Source organism: Apodemus sylvaticus, chromosome 7 (genome assembly GCF_947179515.1).
Source record: "Apodemus sylvaticus chromosome 7, mApoSyl1.1, whole genome shotgun sequence".
NCBI classification, from domain to species: domain Eukaryota; kingdom Metazoa; phylum Chordata; class Mammalia; order Rodentia; family Muridae; genus Apodemus; species Apodemus sylvaticus.
In genome coordinates, this window is record NC_067478.1 from 4,064,365 (window position 1) to 4,083,415 (window position 19,051).

Consider the following 19,051-nt stretch of genomic DNA (forward strand, 5'->3'; position numbering starts at 1 on the left):
GGAAAGGCGGGCTCAGACCAGGGGATGTGTGTGCTGGAGAAGAGGAAGCGGATAGAATGCAGGGGAAGTAAAAGAAGCCGTGGTGCTGAGAACATGCTTGCCAGACACGGGAGAGGAACCTCTGAGAGTGTGAAGTCTGTGGAATTGTGGCTCGGGGATTACTCTCCGGCATATGGGTAAGATGGCCAGACAGTGAGATGAATCAGGCCGCTAGGAAGGGTGTAGTGGGCACAGGATGCCCTCAGGCCCCAGCTGGAGGTGGAGTTGTGTCAGAAACAGACACTGATGGGATTGTTTGAAAGGAACAGTGGGAGAATCTTGACCAGATTCCAGACAGGAGTCCGAGGAAAAGCTTGATTGCCCTGGGGCTCAGAGTGTTCCACTCGCCTATGTGAGGTCCTGAGTTCTACCCTAGCACCTCATAAACCAGACGCAGTGGAGTATCCCAGACTTGGGAGGTGGAGGCAGGAGGATGAGAAGCTCAAGGTCTTTTTAACTCCATAGCTATTTGAAGTCCAGCCCAGGATGTGTGGGACCTGTCTCAACAACAAAACAAACAAACAAAACCAAAGCCAGGGGGCTAAAGAAATGGCTCAGGAGCTAAGAACACACACTGCTCTTGCAGAGGACACAAGTTCGATTCCCAGCACCCACAGTGATGGTCAGCTGCCTATGACTCCAGCCATGGGGAGATCTGAGTTCTCTAGTCTCCCTGGGCACATATACATAATTAAAAAGAAAGCTTGAAAGCAAAAAGTTTAGCAGGAATGAATAAAGACATGGAGTCGGTGGGTGGGGTTGGGCCTGGACCGGGCAGGTCTGGGAGGAGAGAGGTAGAGGGAGGATTGTGATCAAAATACATGTAACGTCCCCAAGGAATTCGTACAATTAAAAACCAAAAAAACAAGAGCTGAAGTGGGGCAGAATCAGGGTGAGGAGCTGAGACAGGGGGATGCCGAGTAGCCCCTGACTTAGCTCCTGGGACAACGAGAAAGGGTCAATGTCTGCGAGCCTGTGAGGATCTGCTGGCGTTCTGTGAATCTCTTGGCTTCTGCAGGGGAAGGAGAGAAGACAGGGAGGCCAGAAGAAGGCAAAAAGGAACTATCAGCGGCTTCCTCAAATGTGAACAGCTGGACAGCGGCTGGAGCTTTTAGTTCCTGCCTCACTGGACAAAGCAGGCCCCTGAGAACTCCCAAGAACTGTGATACAGTCAGCGATCAGCGAGCCCGGGGCCCGAAGTTGCACCGTGGGTACCAGAACCAGAGGCAGTCTAAGAACACTGCAAAGCCAAGGGCCTTGCTCAGCTTGCCTGAGACCCCTGTTAAGGAGAGCTTGAGACCTGACGTGTGCTGCTGGAATCCAAAGCTACAGACTGTTATTTCACTGGGGATAATAATATCCATCCACACCAAGGTCTGCCACCCCACAGTCCCCAGCAGTCCCCAGGTCTGCCACCTCACAGTCCCCAGCAGTCCCCAGGTCTGCCATCCACAGCCCCCAACAGTCCCCAGGTCTAACACCCCACAGTCCCCAACAGTCCCCCGGTCTGACACTCCACCGTCCCCAACAGCCCCCAGGTCTGCCACCCTACCGTCCCCATCAGTCCCCAGGTCTGCTAACTCACAGTTCCCAGAAATCCCCAGGTCTGTCACCCCACAGTCTCCAGCAATCCCCAGGTCTGCCAACTCACAGTCCCCAACAGTCCCCAGGTCTGCCACCCCACCGTCCCCAGCAGACCCCAGCAAACCCCAGGTCTGCCCCAGTCTCAAGTCCCCTAGATTTGAAATGCAGGCTTTCTTGCGGTCAGCTGATTCCCAGCCTGGAGCTTTGAGCTTGCTTGTCACAGCATCTAAAGATAGGGTACCACACAGGAAACCAGATGCTATTGGCTAACTTCGAAAATAAAGATGCCCTCATAGAGAGAGAACCACTTGCCTCTGGTGGAGTCTGTGTGGGACTGGGTGAGAGGCTGGCACTTCCTGCAGAAGTTCCCTTCCGTCTGCTCAGGTAAGCACTGCTTAGGTGGACTCCTCCCATACCTGGGCGTGGGGCAAATCAGACGCTGCCAGGGGGTTTCTGATGCCGTTTGCCTCTGTCTGTTTTCCTGAGAATACTGCAGATAAATCAGGAGAATAAAAGACCTTTTTATTTTCTCAACTTGAAGCATTAGTAATTACATTCTAAGAATGTGGAGAAAGGATTATGTTAGCCATTACCAAAAAAAAAGGGCTTGATATAAAATTACATCTGGATAATTGGAAATATTGATATTCTTAAAGATCACAATTCAAACTGCTAGTCAGATTCTCTGGTTCATGCCTCTAATCCCATTACTTGGGAAGCTGAAGCAGGAGGATTGCTGCAAGTTTGAGACCAGCCTAGGCTACGTAGTGAGCTCTAGGCCAGTTTGGGCTTCTGTGTGAGACTATCTTAAACAAACAACACCAAGCATAAACACTAGTGGCGATGGTTTTCATTTCTTTTTAGAAGAAGCATTTTTTTTTCAGAGACCCATACTTGAATGTGTATAGAAATGGAATAATCTAATTCAGCCAAGATTTAGGACATAAATGAAATATTAACTGGGAGTAGATAATTCCTGGAACTGAGGTGCCTGGTGTTTCCTTTGATTTTTTTTTCCTGTTTTTAAACACAGGGTATTTCTGTGTAACTGTGGCTATCTTGACACTTGTTCTGTAGACCAGGCTTGTCTTGAACTCACAGAGATCCACCTGCCTCTGCCTCCTGAGTGCTAGGATTAAGGTGTGTGTCTCCATTGCCTGGTTCCCCTGACTTTATACAGGCTTGGGAACATAAAGAAAAGAATGTTATATAGAGTTTCTTGCCTAGCACGCGAGGATCCCTGGGCCCTGGGCACAGTCCTCATCATATAATAAAATTAGACTTGGTGGCACACGCCTGTGACCATGCACCCAGGAGGGTCAGAAGTGCAAGGTTTTTTTTTCAGTACATAGGAATTTCGAGGCCAGCCTGGATTTTATGGGATCTTTCCTCTAAAAACAATAACGATTGATGGTGGTGGTGGTAATAAATGTTCAAAATGATGTTAGCATTTTTTTACTATTAATACAAATTTATGTGAAAAAAACTAAAAGTGTGTTATGCTGAATCTGTAAAGTTAGATAACTTGAAGAAATTTTTCCCTTTTAAAAATGCTTTTTTGGTACTATCTTCAATTGTCATAATGAACATTTATTACATTTATAACAAACTTGGCACAAACTCATTCTTCAGTTTCATAAATGCTCAGAACTATGGCTCAGACACGGGCGCAGACATCTGAACTACTAGGAATCGTGGTCTTTGGGAGGAAATGATAGGAACGGGCCAGGAGGAGGTATGCCTCTGCTTGACAGGGCCCCTTTCAGAGGACCCTGCAGCCTCTCTCTGTGCCTGTGCAAAGAAAATCTGGAAATGTGAGGATTTTCCTGCCTTCCCTGTCTTTTCCTCCCCCGACTCTGTCCTTCCAAATTCCCCTCCCTTTTTTTTTTATTGTCCCAACTGCTTGAAATACAATACTTGAAGTAGAAAGAAATTCAGTCAAATGTGAAGACACTCAAACCACAAGAACACCCTGCTCAGGCCCAGGTCATAGGAGGGACCCAGAGCCTTCTGAGAGGAAACAAGCTCGGAGTAAGGCCTGGCCTGCTGAGCTGTGGGCACCTCTGAGGGTCAGCAGGGCAGGGGCAGGGGCTGAACTGGGGTGAGAGTCTCATGGACAACAGAAATGGCCCCAGGAAGCTGTGCTGTGGCTTTTCCTGGAGAGGTGTGAACCAAGTTATGCACCAAAGCTATGAGTCCTGGGCAATCAGAAGTGACCCCACAGCCAAGTCCAGGCTGGAGAACCAGTAGGTCTTTTAGGGTTACTCTTAGGAAAATGGCCTAGGGTTAGTCATAGCTCATCCCAGTGGGGTGTCCACTCAGGAGAGCTGTATCCCTGGAGCTCCTGGAAGCCTCCTGAGAGGGAATCTTGCAAGTTACCTGAATCCTGTGAGCTTCCCTCCTCTTTCCTGGAGTGAAAATTTCCTAGATACTCAACAGGAGGCCATAGCAGCTTCTTTACCCTCTGTCCTGTGCTTGCCTCTGTTTTTATCAAAGGATTCTGGAGAAGAAAATAGTCCCAGCACAAATTCAGTCCAGCTAGCCTGGCCCTTCACACACCCCTATTTTCTGGGAAGAACTCTACCCAATGCTAATCTCTTCGAAATATATCCTCCGCTCTTTGCTTCAGCCAACCCCATTGCATGGAGAGGGCTGGAGGGTGGCAGGAGATGCTGTTCAACTTAGGGACACAGTCCTGACTGCCCTTGCCAACACTTCTGGCGAAGTCAGCTTCCTGCTTTCCCAGTGGCAGTAGGCTATGGAGGAGTGCATTGTGTTAGAGTGTGGTATGTAAAGTCCCAAACACAGATTGGACGTCTTTGATGCTTGAAACAATATGGGGCAGCAAAGTGGATCAAGGTGCCTATGGCCAAGCTTGACCACCTGAGTTTGATCCCTGGGACATGCGCAATGGGAGGAGAGAACTGACTTCCTCAAGATGTACTCTGACCATGCATTATGGCATGTGCAAGAATGTGCACACATCACACACACACACATATCACACACACACACATCACACACTCACATAAATGATCAAGATGTACTCTGACCACACAACGTGGCTAGTCCAAGTGTGTGCACACATACATATAAATAAATGTAATTTAAAAAACAATACATGTATTCCTCTTCAGGGTAGGTAAAGCTCAGTGACTTTAGGGATTTAAAATCACCACCTACTTTCAATTGTTACTAAGGAGCCCAAGTCATAGGAACAGGAGCAAAGAAGGCATGCTAGGGCTGATTCAGTGCAAGACCAACTCTAATCCCTTCCCCTCCAAAGCCAGCTGTGCAGGGGTGGCCCTGTCAGGCGTGGCCTGGGGACTGAATGAGCTGCAGGGAGGGGAACTCGGACTGTTGCAGGACAGGGGATTGGGGGTGCAGTGGTGGGTGCAGGGGCAGGGTGGGGGTGGGGAGAGATGGGGCCCAGGCCCTCACTGACTTTGATGAGTACCAGTGCCCAGGAGCTTTCAGAAGCTGGGGCCTTATGTGACTCAGGTCATTGCCTGCCAAGGAAAACCAAAGGGAGGCTGAGGCTTGTGATCAAATCTGCAAATCTGCGGTCTGATTTTCCTCCTGGGGTTTCAGAATATGCAAACTGCCTTGAGAGCGGAATCTCCCTGAACTCTGAATGGAGCGCGCTTTAACCAACTCATTTGCTCAAATTGTTTTGAATTACGAGTCTTAATAGAAAAAAAACAAATCTGTATTGTTTTTCCTTAAATGCCTTTCCAGATCATTGTTAAACTAAACCTGCTGATCGTGTAGCACAGTTCACTGATAGAACTGAAAGACCATCACCAATATAGGCCAGGCTGTTGGAGAGAGGCGGAGGCAGGAGGATCTATCTATCTCTACGAGTTAGAGGCCATCTTGGTCTAAAGCTCCAGGCCAACAGCCTGGATGGCGTAAAGAGACCCTGTCTCAACAACAGAACAACAACAACAAAATAAGCTTGATTATACAAAACCTGATGTGAGTTTTTTAAAATCTCATATCAGAATTAATCAGATCCAATGTTAATGCACCATAAAGAACGTATAGTTTGAATTGGCATTTGAATTTCCTCCCAGCTCTCTGGGCTGGGCTCTGCAGCTCCCCTATCTCTCCCCCCTTCTGCTGCTCAAACAGCTTGGCTCTCTGTAAACTGGGCTGCCCTGAAATCTCCCAAACAGGTAGGTTCCCGCCCCCCTCCCCCTTCCCCCCATTCTCTCTTGTCTGCTATTTTGGGTACATCCCCTCACATCCTCTCTCCTTGACCAAGAAACCCCAAGTTCAGCCCCTCTGAGCCCACCTCACCTCATTTCCTGCTACCTTCCTCTGTCTGTAAGCTTCCTCCCACCATTAAAAATGACTTGTAAATTTTTTTATTTATTTTTATATGCATTGATGTTCTTTTCTGTCAGCATGTACGTCTGTGTGAGGGCATCAGATCTCCTAGAACTGGAGTCACAGACCATCGTGAGCTGCCATGTGGGTGCTGGGAATTGAACCCAGGTCCTCAGGAAGAGCAGCCTGTGCTATCTCTCTAGCCCTAAAAGTGACTTTTTATGACACCCTTTTATGCCCTCCTTCAGAGGCCCAGGCCCGAGGCATCATGTAGCCTTGCCTATATTCTATAATGAACATTCATGGCGCTGTTTCTGTGTTTCTTTCTCAGCAGAGTCTAGTACAGTACTTTAGGAGTAGAATGAAATCTTGCAGCACAGAATCTTTCTCCATAGAGGTCAAAGAGAAAGGAAGCTCTCCCCTTATTGGCTCAATAAACCAGAGTGGGTTATCCTGGACAGTCTACTAGGAAGTGTCGAGACAGGAATCCTTCCTCCCTTCCCATGGCTCAGCAGACACGCTCAAGTGCTTCACTGTCCTTAAGTTTATCAACGACTGCTCATGAAGCAAGAGGACCTGGCAGCATATACATGTGTGTGTGTGTGTGTGTGCATGTGTGCATGTGTGTATATGTGTGTGTGCATACATGCAGGAGCATTACGTGCATGTGTGTGTGTGCATGAATGTGTGCACATACATGCATGTGTGTGCATGTGTGCATGTGTGTGCATGTGTGCATGTGTGTGCATATGTGCATGAGTCCAAGTGAGTCCATGCATGTATGTGTAGGTGTGTGTGTGTAAAGCCAACATCCAGTGCCCTTCTCAGTCATTTCTACTTTGTGTCTTCAGACAGGGTCTCTTCCTTTTACCTAGAACTCATCCATTTGGTTAGGCTGACTGGCCAGAGAGCTCCAAGGATCCCCCTGTCTCCATTTCCCCAGCGCTGGGGTTACAAACACACCATGCTTAGTGTCTTATATTTTTGGCTATGAGCCTAGCCTTTAATAACTGAGCCACCTCTCCAGCTTGTTTAGCCACCTCTCCATGTTTAGCTTCTTAATATGGGTTCAGAGGCTAGAACTCACATCTTGGAGCTTGCAAATAAGTGCTTCGCTGACTAAGCCATCCCCCCAGTCCCTGGACAGTGGTCTTGGTAACCCTTACTCACTAGCTCTACCTTTGCTAGCCAATTGGCTCTGTCCAGAGGACAGCCAACCTCCTCATACCTTAGTGGCAGGAGGTGACTTGGAGTCGAGCTCTGAAAACTCCTGCATCCCCACAGAGATGGAAGATGGCGCTCACATTTCCAAGTCACAGTGCCGGGTCCTAGAGAAAGGCATTTCTACGAGACACAGTGGACTAAAGGCCCAGCGGGTTTCTAAAGGACACACACACTTACAGAGAGGAGAAATTACTTGCAAACTTTCTGGATTTGGTTTTTTCGAGACAGCATTTCTCTGTGTAGCCCTGGATGTCCTGGAACTCACTCTGTAGACCAGGCTGGCCTCGAACTCAGAAATCCACCCGCCTCTGCCTCCCAGAGTGCTAGGATTACATGCGTGTGCCGCTACCGCCAGTGCCGCCGCCGCCGCCACCACCACCACTACCACCCTGGCCTGGTCTTAACCTTTAATTGTTCTTAAACATGTTTGGCTTTTTTGGGTCTCTGCAAACTCTACGGCCAGCAGAGCAATGATTCTTGAGAGGCAAGAAGGAAATGCAGTTCAGCGTGACTTGGTTATCCGGAGAAGGTGCAAACATCAGGAATCTGACCCCGAGTGGCTTATTGTAAGCACATTCAAGTACAGTAAAATTTGGGGGGAAATCCTGGTAACAATGACCTCAATCCTTTTGTGTACAATAAATCATCGAAACACTTTTGCAAAGTACATGTGACCTCTTCTGTGAAGATGAGTTCTATAGCTTAAGGACATAGGACCCCGTGCCTGGGTCTGGATCTGGTCATGCAGATAGTATAGAGGTTACCAAGCTATAAAGTACATGTGACATCTCACATAAGGATGGGACCCACTGACTGAGAAACAACGCTAAGGGCCAAGGAGGAAGGGTCTGGGATAAATGAAATAGTCTGCAGGACTCTATGAAGCCCTACAGACAGCAGCAGGTTACCAGGTTATTAACTGCATCCGCTCCTAACCCTCCAGGTGGAAACAGAGTCCATCCCTTCCATTGAAGAGATAAGCTGTGTGCCTACCATTCCTGGCTCCGTCTCCCTTATCCTATAGTCAGGAGCACCTCCCTCCACGTGACTTAGTTAAACAAATGGCCTTGGCAGCTTTATTTTTAACCCCAGTACTCAGGAGGCTCAAGCAGGGGGATCTCAGTGAATTTGAGGCTAGCCTAGGCTAAAGAGAGAATTCTAGGTTAGTTATGGGTGATAGCATGAGACCGTTTCAAAACCTACAGTAGCCAGAATTCTGTTGTTTAAAAGGTCATCTGTTTCTCCATTACTTAAAAAAATAAAGATGTAATAAAACATTTAGTTGTTCACAGTTTATTTGAATAGAAATAAACAAATACACAAAGCACTTTAAAGAGGAAAAGGGAGGGAAGGGTGTCAAACCTCAAATAATGGGGTGCTTTAGAAAGGAGGTACTTCCTTTACCCACCGGGTCCAGTAGCTTGGGTTTGGGTTTCTCTTAGCATTTATTGTTTTTTGGCTTGGTGGCGTGCCTTTGATCTGGGCTAAACCCTGCTTGGCAACAGTCGTGCTACTTTATGTGAGCTTTAGCTATAGGAACAGAGAGGGTCCTCTAACTTGCACAGGAAACAGGGTGGAAATTGTAAGATAGATAGATAGATAGATAGATAGATAGATAGATAGATAGATAGATAGATAGGCAGGCAGGCAGGCAGACAGACAGACAGATAGGACTGTCAGAGACTGGAAACAGTTCCATCAGTAAAGTACTTATAATTCCTGGAGTCCAGAGCTCAGTCCTCAGAACGAACTAAAAGGCCATGCTCTGGGACTCAGGAGAATAAAAACCTAAAGGCAGACAGACACCGGGGTTAGAAGTCAGTAAGCAGAATGTGGAGCCAAAAGAGAGGAGCGAACATCATAAAAAGGATGCCGGCAGGAAGAGAAGAACTTAGCCACCCTAGGAAAGGGAAGTACAGAAACAGGAAGCTGGCTGGAAGCTGTGGGTAAGGGTGCCCATCCTTCGTACAGGGAACACTACGAGTAAAGGAGTGGGCCTGATAAAAGGAAGTGGCCAGAGGAAGTGGGCCAGGATGGGCAGTGAGAGTGAGGAGGGAGTTTTATAAAGTGGGTCACACAGGAGTCATTTCTGTTTGGATTTAGAACAAGTGTTTCTCAAGCTTCCTAATGCTGCAACCCTTAAATACAGTTCCTCCTGGCGTGGTGACTCCCAACCATAAAATTACTTCGTTGCTACTTCATAACTGTAATCTTGCTGCTGTTGTGAATAGTAATGTACCCACCTGTGTTTTCTGATGGTCTGGATGACCCCTGTGATAGGGCCACCCGTCTACCAAAGGGTCGTGACCCACAGGTTGAGAGCCTCTGATGTAGAGCATTTGGTCTCTGTTTCTAGGTCCAGCTCAGATTCCCCAGCTGAGCAGCAGGTAATGAAACCACAAGCCAATGCTGGAGAATGGAGACCTGAGAGCAGCAGCTTACGGGGATCTGTGGGAGGTTTCCGTGAATGTGGTTGGGTAGGGGTAGGAAGGGTATTTGTGCATTTGTGCATGCATGGGTGTGAGTGTGTTTGTGCAGGTGCACCTGTACACACATGCATGAGTATGCATGTGTGTATGCATGCACACCTGTGCACACATGTATGAGCAAGCATGTGTGTGCATGTACACCTGTGCACACATGTATGAGCATGCACGTGGAGGCCAAAGGCCAACCTTATGTGTCATTCTACCTTATGTTTTTAGACTGTTTCAATGACAACTGAGGCTTATGCTTCAGTTGCAGGCCAGTGAACCCCAGGGATCTGCCTCCCCAGGGCTGGGGTCACAAGCATGCACTACCACACCTGTCTTTTTTTTCCATGTGGTTCTGGATGTCTTCATGTTTTCACCGGGCATTTCACTGACTGAGCCCGTGAGATTTGTGTTCTCTCCTGAGTTATGTAATGCACAGCTCCAGCTGTTGGCTGGTGGTACATGTGTTAGTGTTAACACAAACCAGCCCCCAGGAATGCTTCCTGGAACCTCCTAGGAGGGAAAGCCAGCTGGAAGACTCCTGCAGAGAGAGTCTTTGTCAGATTTTTACCTTTCCTTTTCTAGTGTCCTCTGCCCCCATGGAAGGACAGCACTGGGGCAGGTCTCTGATCTCAGACTAGCCTTTGCCTCAACTATGTAGCCCATGCTGGCCTCAAACTAAAGATTACCCTGGATTCCTGGCTGTTCTCCATCTACCGCCAGAAAAGAAGCCCTGCCTTTAGGTTCATTCCCCAATCTAAATATCTCAGAGGACCCCGAGATCAAGGCTTGCTCCGGTCAGTTCAGAAAGTTCGTTTGCTGGGTTTGTCAGGTAGGAGGATGACTTGGGAGGGAGAGTTCTTTGCTGACTTGAGGTTTCCAACTCTGGTGGAATCCATGCTCTGTGGCTCATCAGTGACGCTGGGTTTGAACTGACACAGCGTGCTAGCACCTTCCAAGTAGGTTTATGTACCCTGTGTCACTCTGACTCACACAGCTGGGACAACATGGTTTCTCAGCATTCGGCCAGAAGACTCCGCAGAAATTGCTGGCACAGGTGTCTGTCTGTCCCACCAGTAGCCATGGCCAGCTGGCACAGGTGTCTGTCTGCCTGTCCACCAGTAGCCATGGCCAGTTGGCACAGGTGTCTGTCTGTCCACCAGTAGCCATGGCCAGCTGGCACAGGTGTCTGTCTGTCCACCAGTAGCCATGGCCAGCTGGCACAGGTGTCTGTCTGCCTGTCCACCAGTAGCCATGGCCAGTTGGCACAGGTGTCTGTCTGTCCACCAGTAGACATGGCCAGTTGGCACAGGTGTCTGTCTGTCCACCAGTAGACATGGTCAGCTGACACAGGTGTCTGTCTGTCCACCAGTAGACATGGTCAGCTGACACAGGTGTCTGTCTGTCCACCAGTAGCCATGGCCAGCTGGCACGGGTGTCTGTCTGTCTGTCCACCAGTAGCCATGGCCAGCTGGCATGGGTGTCTGTCTGCCTGCCCACCAGTAGCCACAGCCAGTGTGATGGGTGAGAATGAATGCTAAGATGATGGTCTTTCCCACACTGGCTTCTGGCTGTGGAGTCAGGGTTAGCCCCCACATGGTGAGACTTTGAGTAAAAAGGTCTTAACTTTTACTCAATAACTCACTCATTCTGCACACCAGATACCTGCAGAGCTGTCAAGTGTAAGGGCCCAGGGCCCACAGTCACAAAAGTTATGTGCATGCCCTGTGCAGTTCTCCAAGAGAAGGACCTGTGGAAAGTGTCACTATCACTTTCTCGGAACCTGTCGCTGTATTGGTATTTATTTTAGTTTTTCATTAAAATCCATTTTTTCTTGATTTTTAAAATTGAGAATCCATCAATTCAAACATGTTCTAAATGGAGAATACTTACAGGGCTAAGAAAAGAATCCAAGCCAATATAGTAAAACCCAAATCTCCTTTTCCTGGTTCTTTGGTCCCCAGAATTGCCTTGTGGCATCGTTGCTCCCAGGGATTTAGACAGACAGACAGACAGACACACACACACACACACACACACACACACCACCTTTTCCAACCTTCTCCCAAATGGAAGCATTCTGTGTCTATGGGACCTCATGTGGTCCTCACAGTTTTGCCTTGAAGCAGACGTTCGGTGTTCTGTCATCAGATTCATGGTAGTTACGTCTGCCAGGACTGATCAGAGCTCAGCAAAGGGCATCCTACCCCGCCCCCACTTTCAAAATAGAAAAGAAAGGTAGGTCTCTTATGTCAGTGGAAAAAATACCATCTTTACTATGCAAAATTTCCACAATGTTCGGGGGCCAGTTATAGAAGAGTTCCACGGGCTGTCTAACAGTCGGAAGACCTCTGCAAGTGTCTGCTGTAATACACTGGAACAGGCTCTCTCCTTAGAATAGCTTAGTGTCAATCAGGAGACTGAACTCCAGACTTGCAGAGGGACCCAGCAAACCCAAAGGTTCCTAGCTCATCTCTGGCTAGAGTGTTCCATCCTCCGAGTCCGCAGAAACTGTTGGACTGGAAGAGAGATCCCAGGCCACAGGGGTTTTCCTTGATTTGGGGTCACTTTTAGCACTGGGAGAAGGAGGAAGAGTGTGGCTGTCCTGGGGACCCACACTTATGACCTCCACGTGTCATATTTCCATGTGCCATGTCTTTCCATACCCGGGAAGATAATCCTCTCTGCATAGCAAGCCTCTTAGGCTAAGCAACAATTCCTGCTTGTTCATCTGTCAACTACAGACATAGGAGATGTCACATTTTAGGGGATATTTATTTATTTACCTATCTATTTGTGAGACAAAGTCTCAAATATCCCAAATTGAACTGAAACTTGCTGAAACTTGCTGGGCAGTCAAGGATGAAGTGACCTTAAACTCTGGTTCTCCTGCCTCCTTCAGATTGCTGGGATTGCACTCGTATATTAACATGCCTAGTTTAATTGGCTCTGAGGTCTGACACCAAGGTTCTGTGCTCCATAGGCAAGTAGTCACACCACAGCTACATTCTCAGCTCCGAAGTGACAGCTGTTGGGTCCAGAGAGCGCTGTGAGCCAGCAGTCTGGTACTGACTGGCTTGAACTCTGCTGAGTAAGATCATGATGAAGGCCCTCCTCAGAGAAAAGGGCCCTGTGGCCTGAAGCAGACTTCCTACATAATCCCTGCAGCCTGAACTCCATCACAGCCCGAGGTGGTCCAGATCAGACAGCCTCAGCCCAGGCCACCAGGGAGAGGCTGGCTGGCTGACATGTGAATTCACAGACAAGGTGATGCAGGAAGGAGTCGTGGCTGGCTGGGTGGGTAGGCTGTGGTGAGACCATTGTGAGTGGGGTGCACTGGGTGTGGAAACTCCCTGTTAAAAACCATGAGCTATGCTTTCCATTTCAATGGGGAAGGAGGCCTTGGCAGCCAGGAAGTGCAGTCTGAGATAACTTCAGGCTTCAGAAGGGTCTGTCTGTGGTTTCAAGAGGCAGAGGAGGAGGCCCAGAGGAGCAGTATGGAGTGAGCGACCAACCAGCACAACCTGGCTGGGAAGTGAGGGAAGGGGACAGGTGTTATCGCCCAACTCATGGAGAACGAATAAGGTATAGCTAGGGTTGGCCGTATCCCAGTAGATGAGCCACTCAAACCCAGAGCAGCAGGCCGGCTAAGCCCAGCCTCCGCCTGGTGTCAGCTGATGCTTCTCCAGACCCAGAGCCCATGTTACAACAGTGCTTCCTCTTCACCTAGCGCTGCCAGATGGCCAGCCCAATGTGATTGGGATGGAGGAACTTTCCACACAGAATTAACCCTGGCAAAACCCCAGGTACTATGAGACAAGGGTGTAGGACTACGTTAGTTATTTTCCTCACACCAGTGACCAGACAAGAAGCATCTAGGGGAGGGAGAAGTTAAGGCTTCTTCTATAATACTGGGCTGAGGCTGTCTGCTCTGGACCACCTCAGGCTGAGATGGAATTCAGGCTGCAGGACAAGCATAGGCAGTTGTTGCTTTCTGGCCGCAGGGCCTTTTTCTCTGAGCACCTCTGCTGTGATCTTACTTGGTAATATTCAAGTTGGTCAGGAAGCTGCCTCACAGCTGCTGTGCCCTTCCTCCCCAAAAGGAGGTGGCTTACCGACTGGTGGGATCATTCTGGTTGAAGTGGTGTGCGGTCCTGGCAAGCGTGTGAGGCAGCAGGTTACCACATGCCTGTAAGTGGGAAAGCTCACTGTCTCCTTTTCTAGGAGGTTTGGGACCTTAACCTATGCAATGGCTCCAGCCACACTTAAGAGTGTTTTGTTTTAGCCGGGCAGTGGTGGCACACACCTGTAATCCCAGCACTATGGGAGGCAGAGGCAAGTGGATTTCTGAGTTCGAGGCCAGCCTGGTCTACAAAGTGAGTTCCAGGACAGCCAGGGCTATACAGAGAAACCCTGTCTCAAAAAAAAACCCCAAAAAATCCAAAAACAAACAACAACAACAAAAAAAAAAACAAAACAAAAAAAAAGAGTGTTTTGTTCTTGTTTTTGTATTTGTTTTTGCTTTACCAAGACAGGATTTCACTGTGTAGCCCTGGCTGTTCTGGAACTTACTCTGTATATCAGGCTAGCCTCAAACTCAGAAATCTGCCAGCCTCTGCCTCCCAAGCGCTGTGGCGTGCATCACCAGGCCCCTGGCTACAGTGGGTCTCTACCTTATTAACTCAATATTTAAAATCCTTCACGTGGGGCTGGAGAGATGGCTCAGGAGTTTGGAGAATTTGCTGCTCTTCCAGAGGACTTAGGTTCAATTCCCAGCACCTACATGGTGGCTCCCAACCATCTGTTTCAGGGCTTCCAACACCCTCTTCTGGTCTGGGCACACACACGGTGCTGGCAAGACATGCATACATATAAACAAATAAATCTTTATCAAAATTACAAATAAATTAAACCCCTCACAGATGTGCTGAGATTATGCATTTCCATATTCCATTTCATTCTAAATTCCATCAAAGAGCTGAAAAGATGCAAGTATTACTCTTGAAGAGGACTCAGTCAGGGTGTCCCCCATGTCAGGATGGCTCCCATGTCAGGGTGGCCTACACCACCTGCAAGTCCAACTCCAGGGGATAAATCTATTGTCCTCTTCAGGACACAACAAACACCTGCTCTCCGTGTGCCTTCCCACGCACAAACCCACATGTACATAATTTTAAATAAAAAAGGAACTATCATGGTATGAGCTCACATCTTTGATCCCAGCATTCAGGAGACAGAGACAGGCAGACAGATCTCTGTGAGTTGCAGGCCAACAGGGTCTAAATATCCAGTTCAAAGCAAGCCAGGGCTGTATAGTGAGACCCTGCTGCAAAAATAAAAATAAAAAATTGAAATGTTTTAGAAGATAGGATGAGTGAAGACGAAAGCTAGTTCAGATTATCCACCCGTTCAGTGTTTTCTCCTGCTTGCTGCATACAGCCAGAGAACACCGCAATCCTCTAAGGCTGACGTGGTCACGTTTCTCCTTCTGCCCCAGGACCTCACGATGCCCACCTCCTTCCCCGAAATGGATCTAGAGAATTTTGAGTATGATGATTCTGCCGAGGCCTGTTATTTGGGCGACATTGTGGCCTTTGGGACCATCTTCCTGTCTGTCTTCTACTGCCTGGTCTTCACGTTCGGTCTGGTGGGAAATCTGCTGGTGGTCCTCGCCCTCACCAACAGCCGGAAGCCCAAAAGCATCACCGACATCTACCTCCTGAACCTGGCCCTGAGCGACCTGCTCTTCGTGGCCACCTTGCCCTTCTGGACTCACTATGTCATCAGCCACGAGGGCCTCCACAATGCCGTGTGCAAGCTCACGACTGCCTTCTTCTTCATTGGCTTCTTTGGGGGCATATTCTTCATCACCGTCATCAGCATCGACCGGTACCTCGCCATCGTCCTGGCCGCCAACTCCATGAACAGCCGGACAGTGCAGCACGGCGTCACCATCAGTCTGGGCGTCTGGGCGGCGGCCATCTTAGTGGCGTCACCCCAGTTCATGTTCACAAAGAGAAAGGACAACGAATGTCTGGGCGACTACCCCGAGGTCCTGCAGGAAATCTGGCCCGTGCTCCGCAACTCGGAAGTCAACATCCTGGGCTTCGCCCTGCCCCTGCTTATCATGAGCTTTTGCTACTTCCGCATCATCCAGACGCTGTTTGCCTGCAAGAATCGCAAGAAGGCCAGGGCGGTCAAGCTCATCCTCCTGGTGGTCGTTGTCTTCTTCCTCTTCTGGACGCCGTACAACGTCGTGATTTTCCTGGAGACTCTCAAATTATACGACTTCTTCCCTAGTTGTGACACGAGGAGGGACCTGAGGTTGGCCCTCAGTGTGACAGAGACAGTGGCGTTCAGCCATTGTTGCCTCAACCCCTTTATCTATGCCTTTGCTGGGGAAAAGTTCAGAAGATACCTGAGACACCTGTACAGGAAGTGCCTGGTCGTCCTGTGCGGTCATTCTGTCCACGCCAGCTTCTCGACAGAGTCCCAGCGGAGCAGGCAGGACAGCATTCTGAGCAGCTTCACTCACTACACCAGTGAGGGAGAGGGGTCTCTCCTCCTCTGAAGGGGTCTCCCCGACCCTAACTCCACTAAGAACCCAGAGTTCTTGCATCTGACTCTGTGTAATGAAGGCAGATTCCCCAACCGCTCCCCCTGAGTCTTATGTGCAAGAAATATGGACCAGATGCCTGCAAATTAACCCCATGGTGTTTTTGAAAATTTTATGTTCAATGTGTAAAAAGCACACATATCTCTTACTGCAAATGGTGAACACATTAGGGCTTACCAGTGACAAAGATTCTAACCAGATTAGTGCAATTACAAAGGGGTTGGTGAGTCCTGGTCCCACGATCGTGAGAAGGCACGGCTAAGTCCTCAGGCTGAGTGGGAACCAAAGCTTAGATCCAATGTCCCCTGTCTGACTAAATCCTCAAACTGAGTGGGAACTAAGGTTTAGATCCAAAGTGCCATCTCTGACCTTCAGATCCTTCATAGTGACAGATCACCCAGGCTTTATCATCAGAGAAGGGCCTCATCCCTCTCTGAGTTCAAAATCGGCATTCCCAGGGAACGCCTCCATTGGCCAAGCGCGTCGGGTGCTCACCCCTCGACTGGGTGGTGTTATTGAAATAGAGGGGATACCTAAGACGTTGTTCTCAAGGTTAGTGGTGGAGAGAGGCGTATCTCCAAGTACTGGAGGCTGGGAGCTACTCTGACAGAGCAAGAGCGGCTCACCCACCTCGCTGAGGGGCTCACTCAGACTCTCCCTCAGTGACTCGCAGTGTCTACTGCCAGCCTCTTCACTAAGCCTCTCCTGAGAATGTCCTGAACTCGCCAAGGGTTAGGGTTTGGGTTACTCCCCACAGCATCAAATGCAATCTCAAGGCCCTGTCCTCCGAGACCAGGAAGATAGGATGCAGTTCTAAAGAGGGACTCCACGCTGACTCCTCATTCCCACGGGGCTCCGCCCACACGGTTGGCCAGGTCCCTTCCATTGTCTTCACCTGTGTCCCTCCACTCCTCTCGGCCCAGGGGGAGAAATAGAAAGAGCCACGCCCCAGAGTGAGGGGATGGATTCATATCCCAACTCTGTTGCTTGCACACCAGGGAGACCGGAGCCAACGGAGCTTCAGCCCCCTCAGTGTAGGAAGGGGACTGTGGTGCCTTCATCCATTCTAGCGTGGCACATCAGCTAGGACTTTAGCAGTCCCTGGATCAGGCACTGTTGCCCTGCCTCTGAGAAATAAAGCAGGTGGAGCGGAACGGAGCCTGCAGGCTTTGCTGCAGGACACAGCCAGACACGAGGAGACTCATCCCCACAGCGTCCGTCAACAGGAGCTTAGATCTACAGTCATTCCTGTCTCCCCGCTGTCAGGCCAAGACCCAAGCCATGAGAGCAGCTTGCCTTCTCCCCTGACCCTGCAAGCATCACGTAAGATCTAACCACAGGAATGTCTTCATGCCTTCACTGACTCGGTCTCATTGATAGGTGCGCATTGCAAATTCCAGTTCTGCAACACAAAACACTAGGTTTCAGATAGCTCTCTGCCCCGTGCTGATCGTAATAACCATTTCAGAAGTCTCTCCCAGATGGTGGCCCCATTGGGGAAGCTGTGGCCTGTTGCTCACTGCGGCACGTCTGATATCTCCTTGGCAGTCTCTATGTTTGTGTCGAGGATGACAGACAGACTGAGTCACGTCCCCCACAAGGATGTCCAACTTTCTGTCATTGCGACACAACCCTGTCATATACAAAGGTCACAACTGAGAACCTCAAAATTGAGTTGCCAAAGTGGGGGCCTGGAGAGATGCCTCAGTGGTTAAGAGCACTGGCTGCTCTCCCAGAGGACTGCAGTTAGAATCCCAGCACCTTCGTAGCGGCTGACAATGGTCTGTAACTCCAGTTCCAGATGACACAACACCCTCTTCTAATATCTGAGGACACCAGATGTGCATTGTGAACAGACATACATGCAGACAAACACCCATACATATAAAATAAGATTTTTTTTAAAAAAAACTGGTTTTTCAAAATAGGCTCTCTCTCTATGTGGCCTTGACTGTCCTGAAACTCTCTATATAGACCAGGCTGGCCTAGAACTCAAAGAAATCCACCTGCCTCTGCCTCCTGAGTGTTGGGATCAACGCTATGCACCACCATGACAGGCTGAGTAAATATATGTTTTATTTTCAAAAGCATCATATAATGTTTTAATTAAGTTTAAGCTTTGATGTTGGTTCGTATTTACTGCTGTCCTGGGTCACATGGTTAGACATGTCTACAGCGTGTCTATTTCACCTGTAATTCTGTCAATAAACGTTGGGTTTCCTTGCAGTTTTTAACAAGTACACGTCTCACGGCACTTTAATCTGTGGAAGTTTCTTCTCCCTGTTCACTTATTTCTATCAGATAAATTCTTTGCCATGGGGGTAACTGGATCAAAGGGCACAGGAATGTTTCAGCCCTGTTCTCCATGTACATATGATGTCATCAAGAAGCAAGGCCTAGCCAGGCATGCTAACCTGCATCCTTAATGACAATGTTCACGGGGCAGAGGGAGGCATCTCTGCTAGTTCAAGACCAGCCTGGTTACACTGGAAGACTGTGAAGAAAAAAAAAAAAAGAAAAAGAAAAAAACCCTAAAGCTCTATCGGGGGTCTATCCGCAGAGTCTAAGGCATCTTCATCTTGATGAATCTGGAAGTAACAGAGTTTACGAGTCTGTCACACGCAGCCATCTTGTCTCTTGGCAGGGCTGCCTTGACTGCCAAGCTCAGTAAGAGCCAATGCAGCTTCCTTAAAAAATTTTAACACTGATTGATCAGTCGTGTGTACATGTATATATGTGTGCACATTATACATGTCCATGCATGTGTGTATATGTGTATGTG

At 48.8% G+C, this 19,051-nt stretch overlaps 1 protein-coding gene across 2 annotated transcripts; it reads left to right on the forward strand.

Moving 5' to 3' along the window:
- The first annotated feature begins 1,888 nt into the window (after nt 1-1,888).
- Cx3cr1 (C-X3-C motif chemokine receptor 1) lies at nt 1,889-18,506 on the forward strand. 2 transcript variants are annotated; one of them, XM_052186967.1, is made up of 3 exons: nt 1,889-2,007; nt 12,637-12,920; nt 15,151-18,506. In XM_052186967.1, the coding sequence occupies exon 3, from the start codon at nt 15,160-15,162 to the stop codon at nt 16,222-16,224; it is 1,065 nt and encodes a 354-aa protein (XP_052042927.1). In that variant the 5' UTR covers nt 1,889-2,007; nt 12,637-12,920; nt 15,151-15,159; the 3' UTR covers nt 16,225-18,506. The 2 variants fall into 2 exon arrangements, with proteins under 2 accessions (XP_052042927.1, XP_052042926.1); XM_052186966.1 differs by lacking the exon at nt 12,637-12,920 and having other exon boundaries at nt 1,890-2,007.
- The last annotated feature ends 545 nt before the right edge of the window (nt 18,507-19,051 follow it).

Excerpts from the sequence above, each read along its gene's own strand:
- Cx3cr1 (XM_052186967.1), top strand. The coding sequence starts at position 15,160 with ATGCCCACCTCCTTCCCCGAAATGGATCTAGAGAATTTTGAGTATGAT.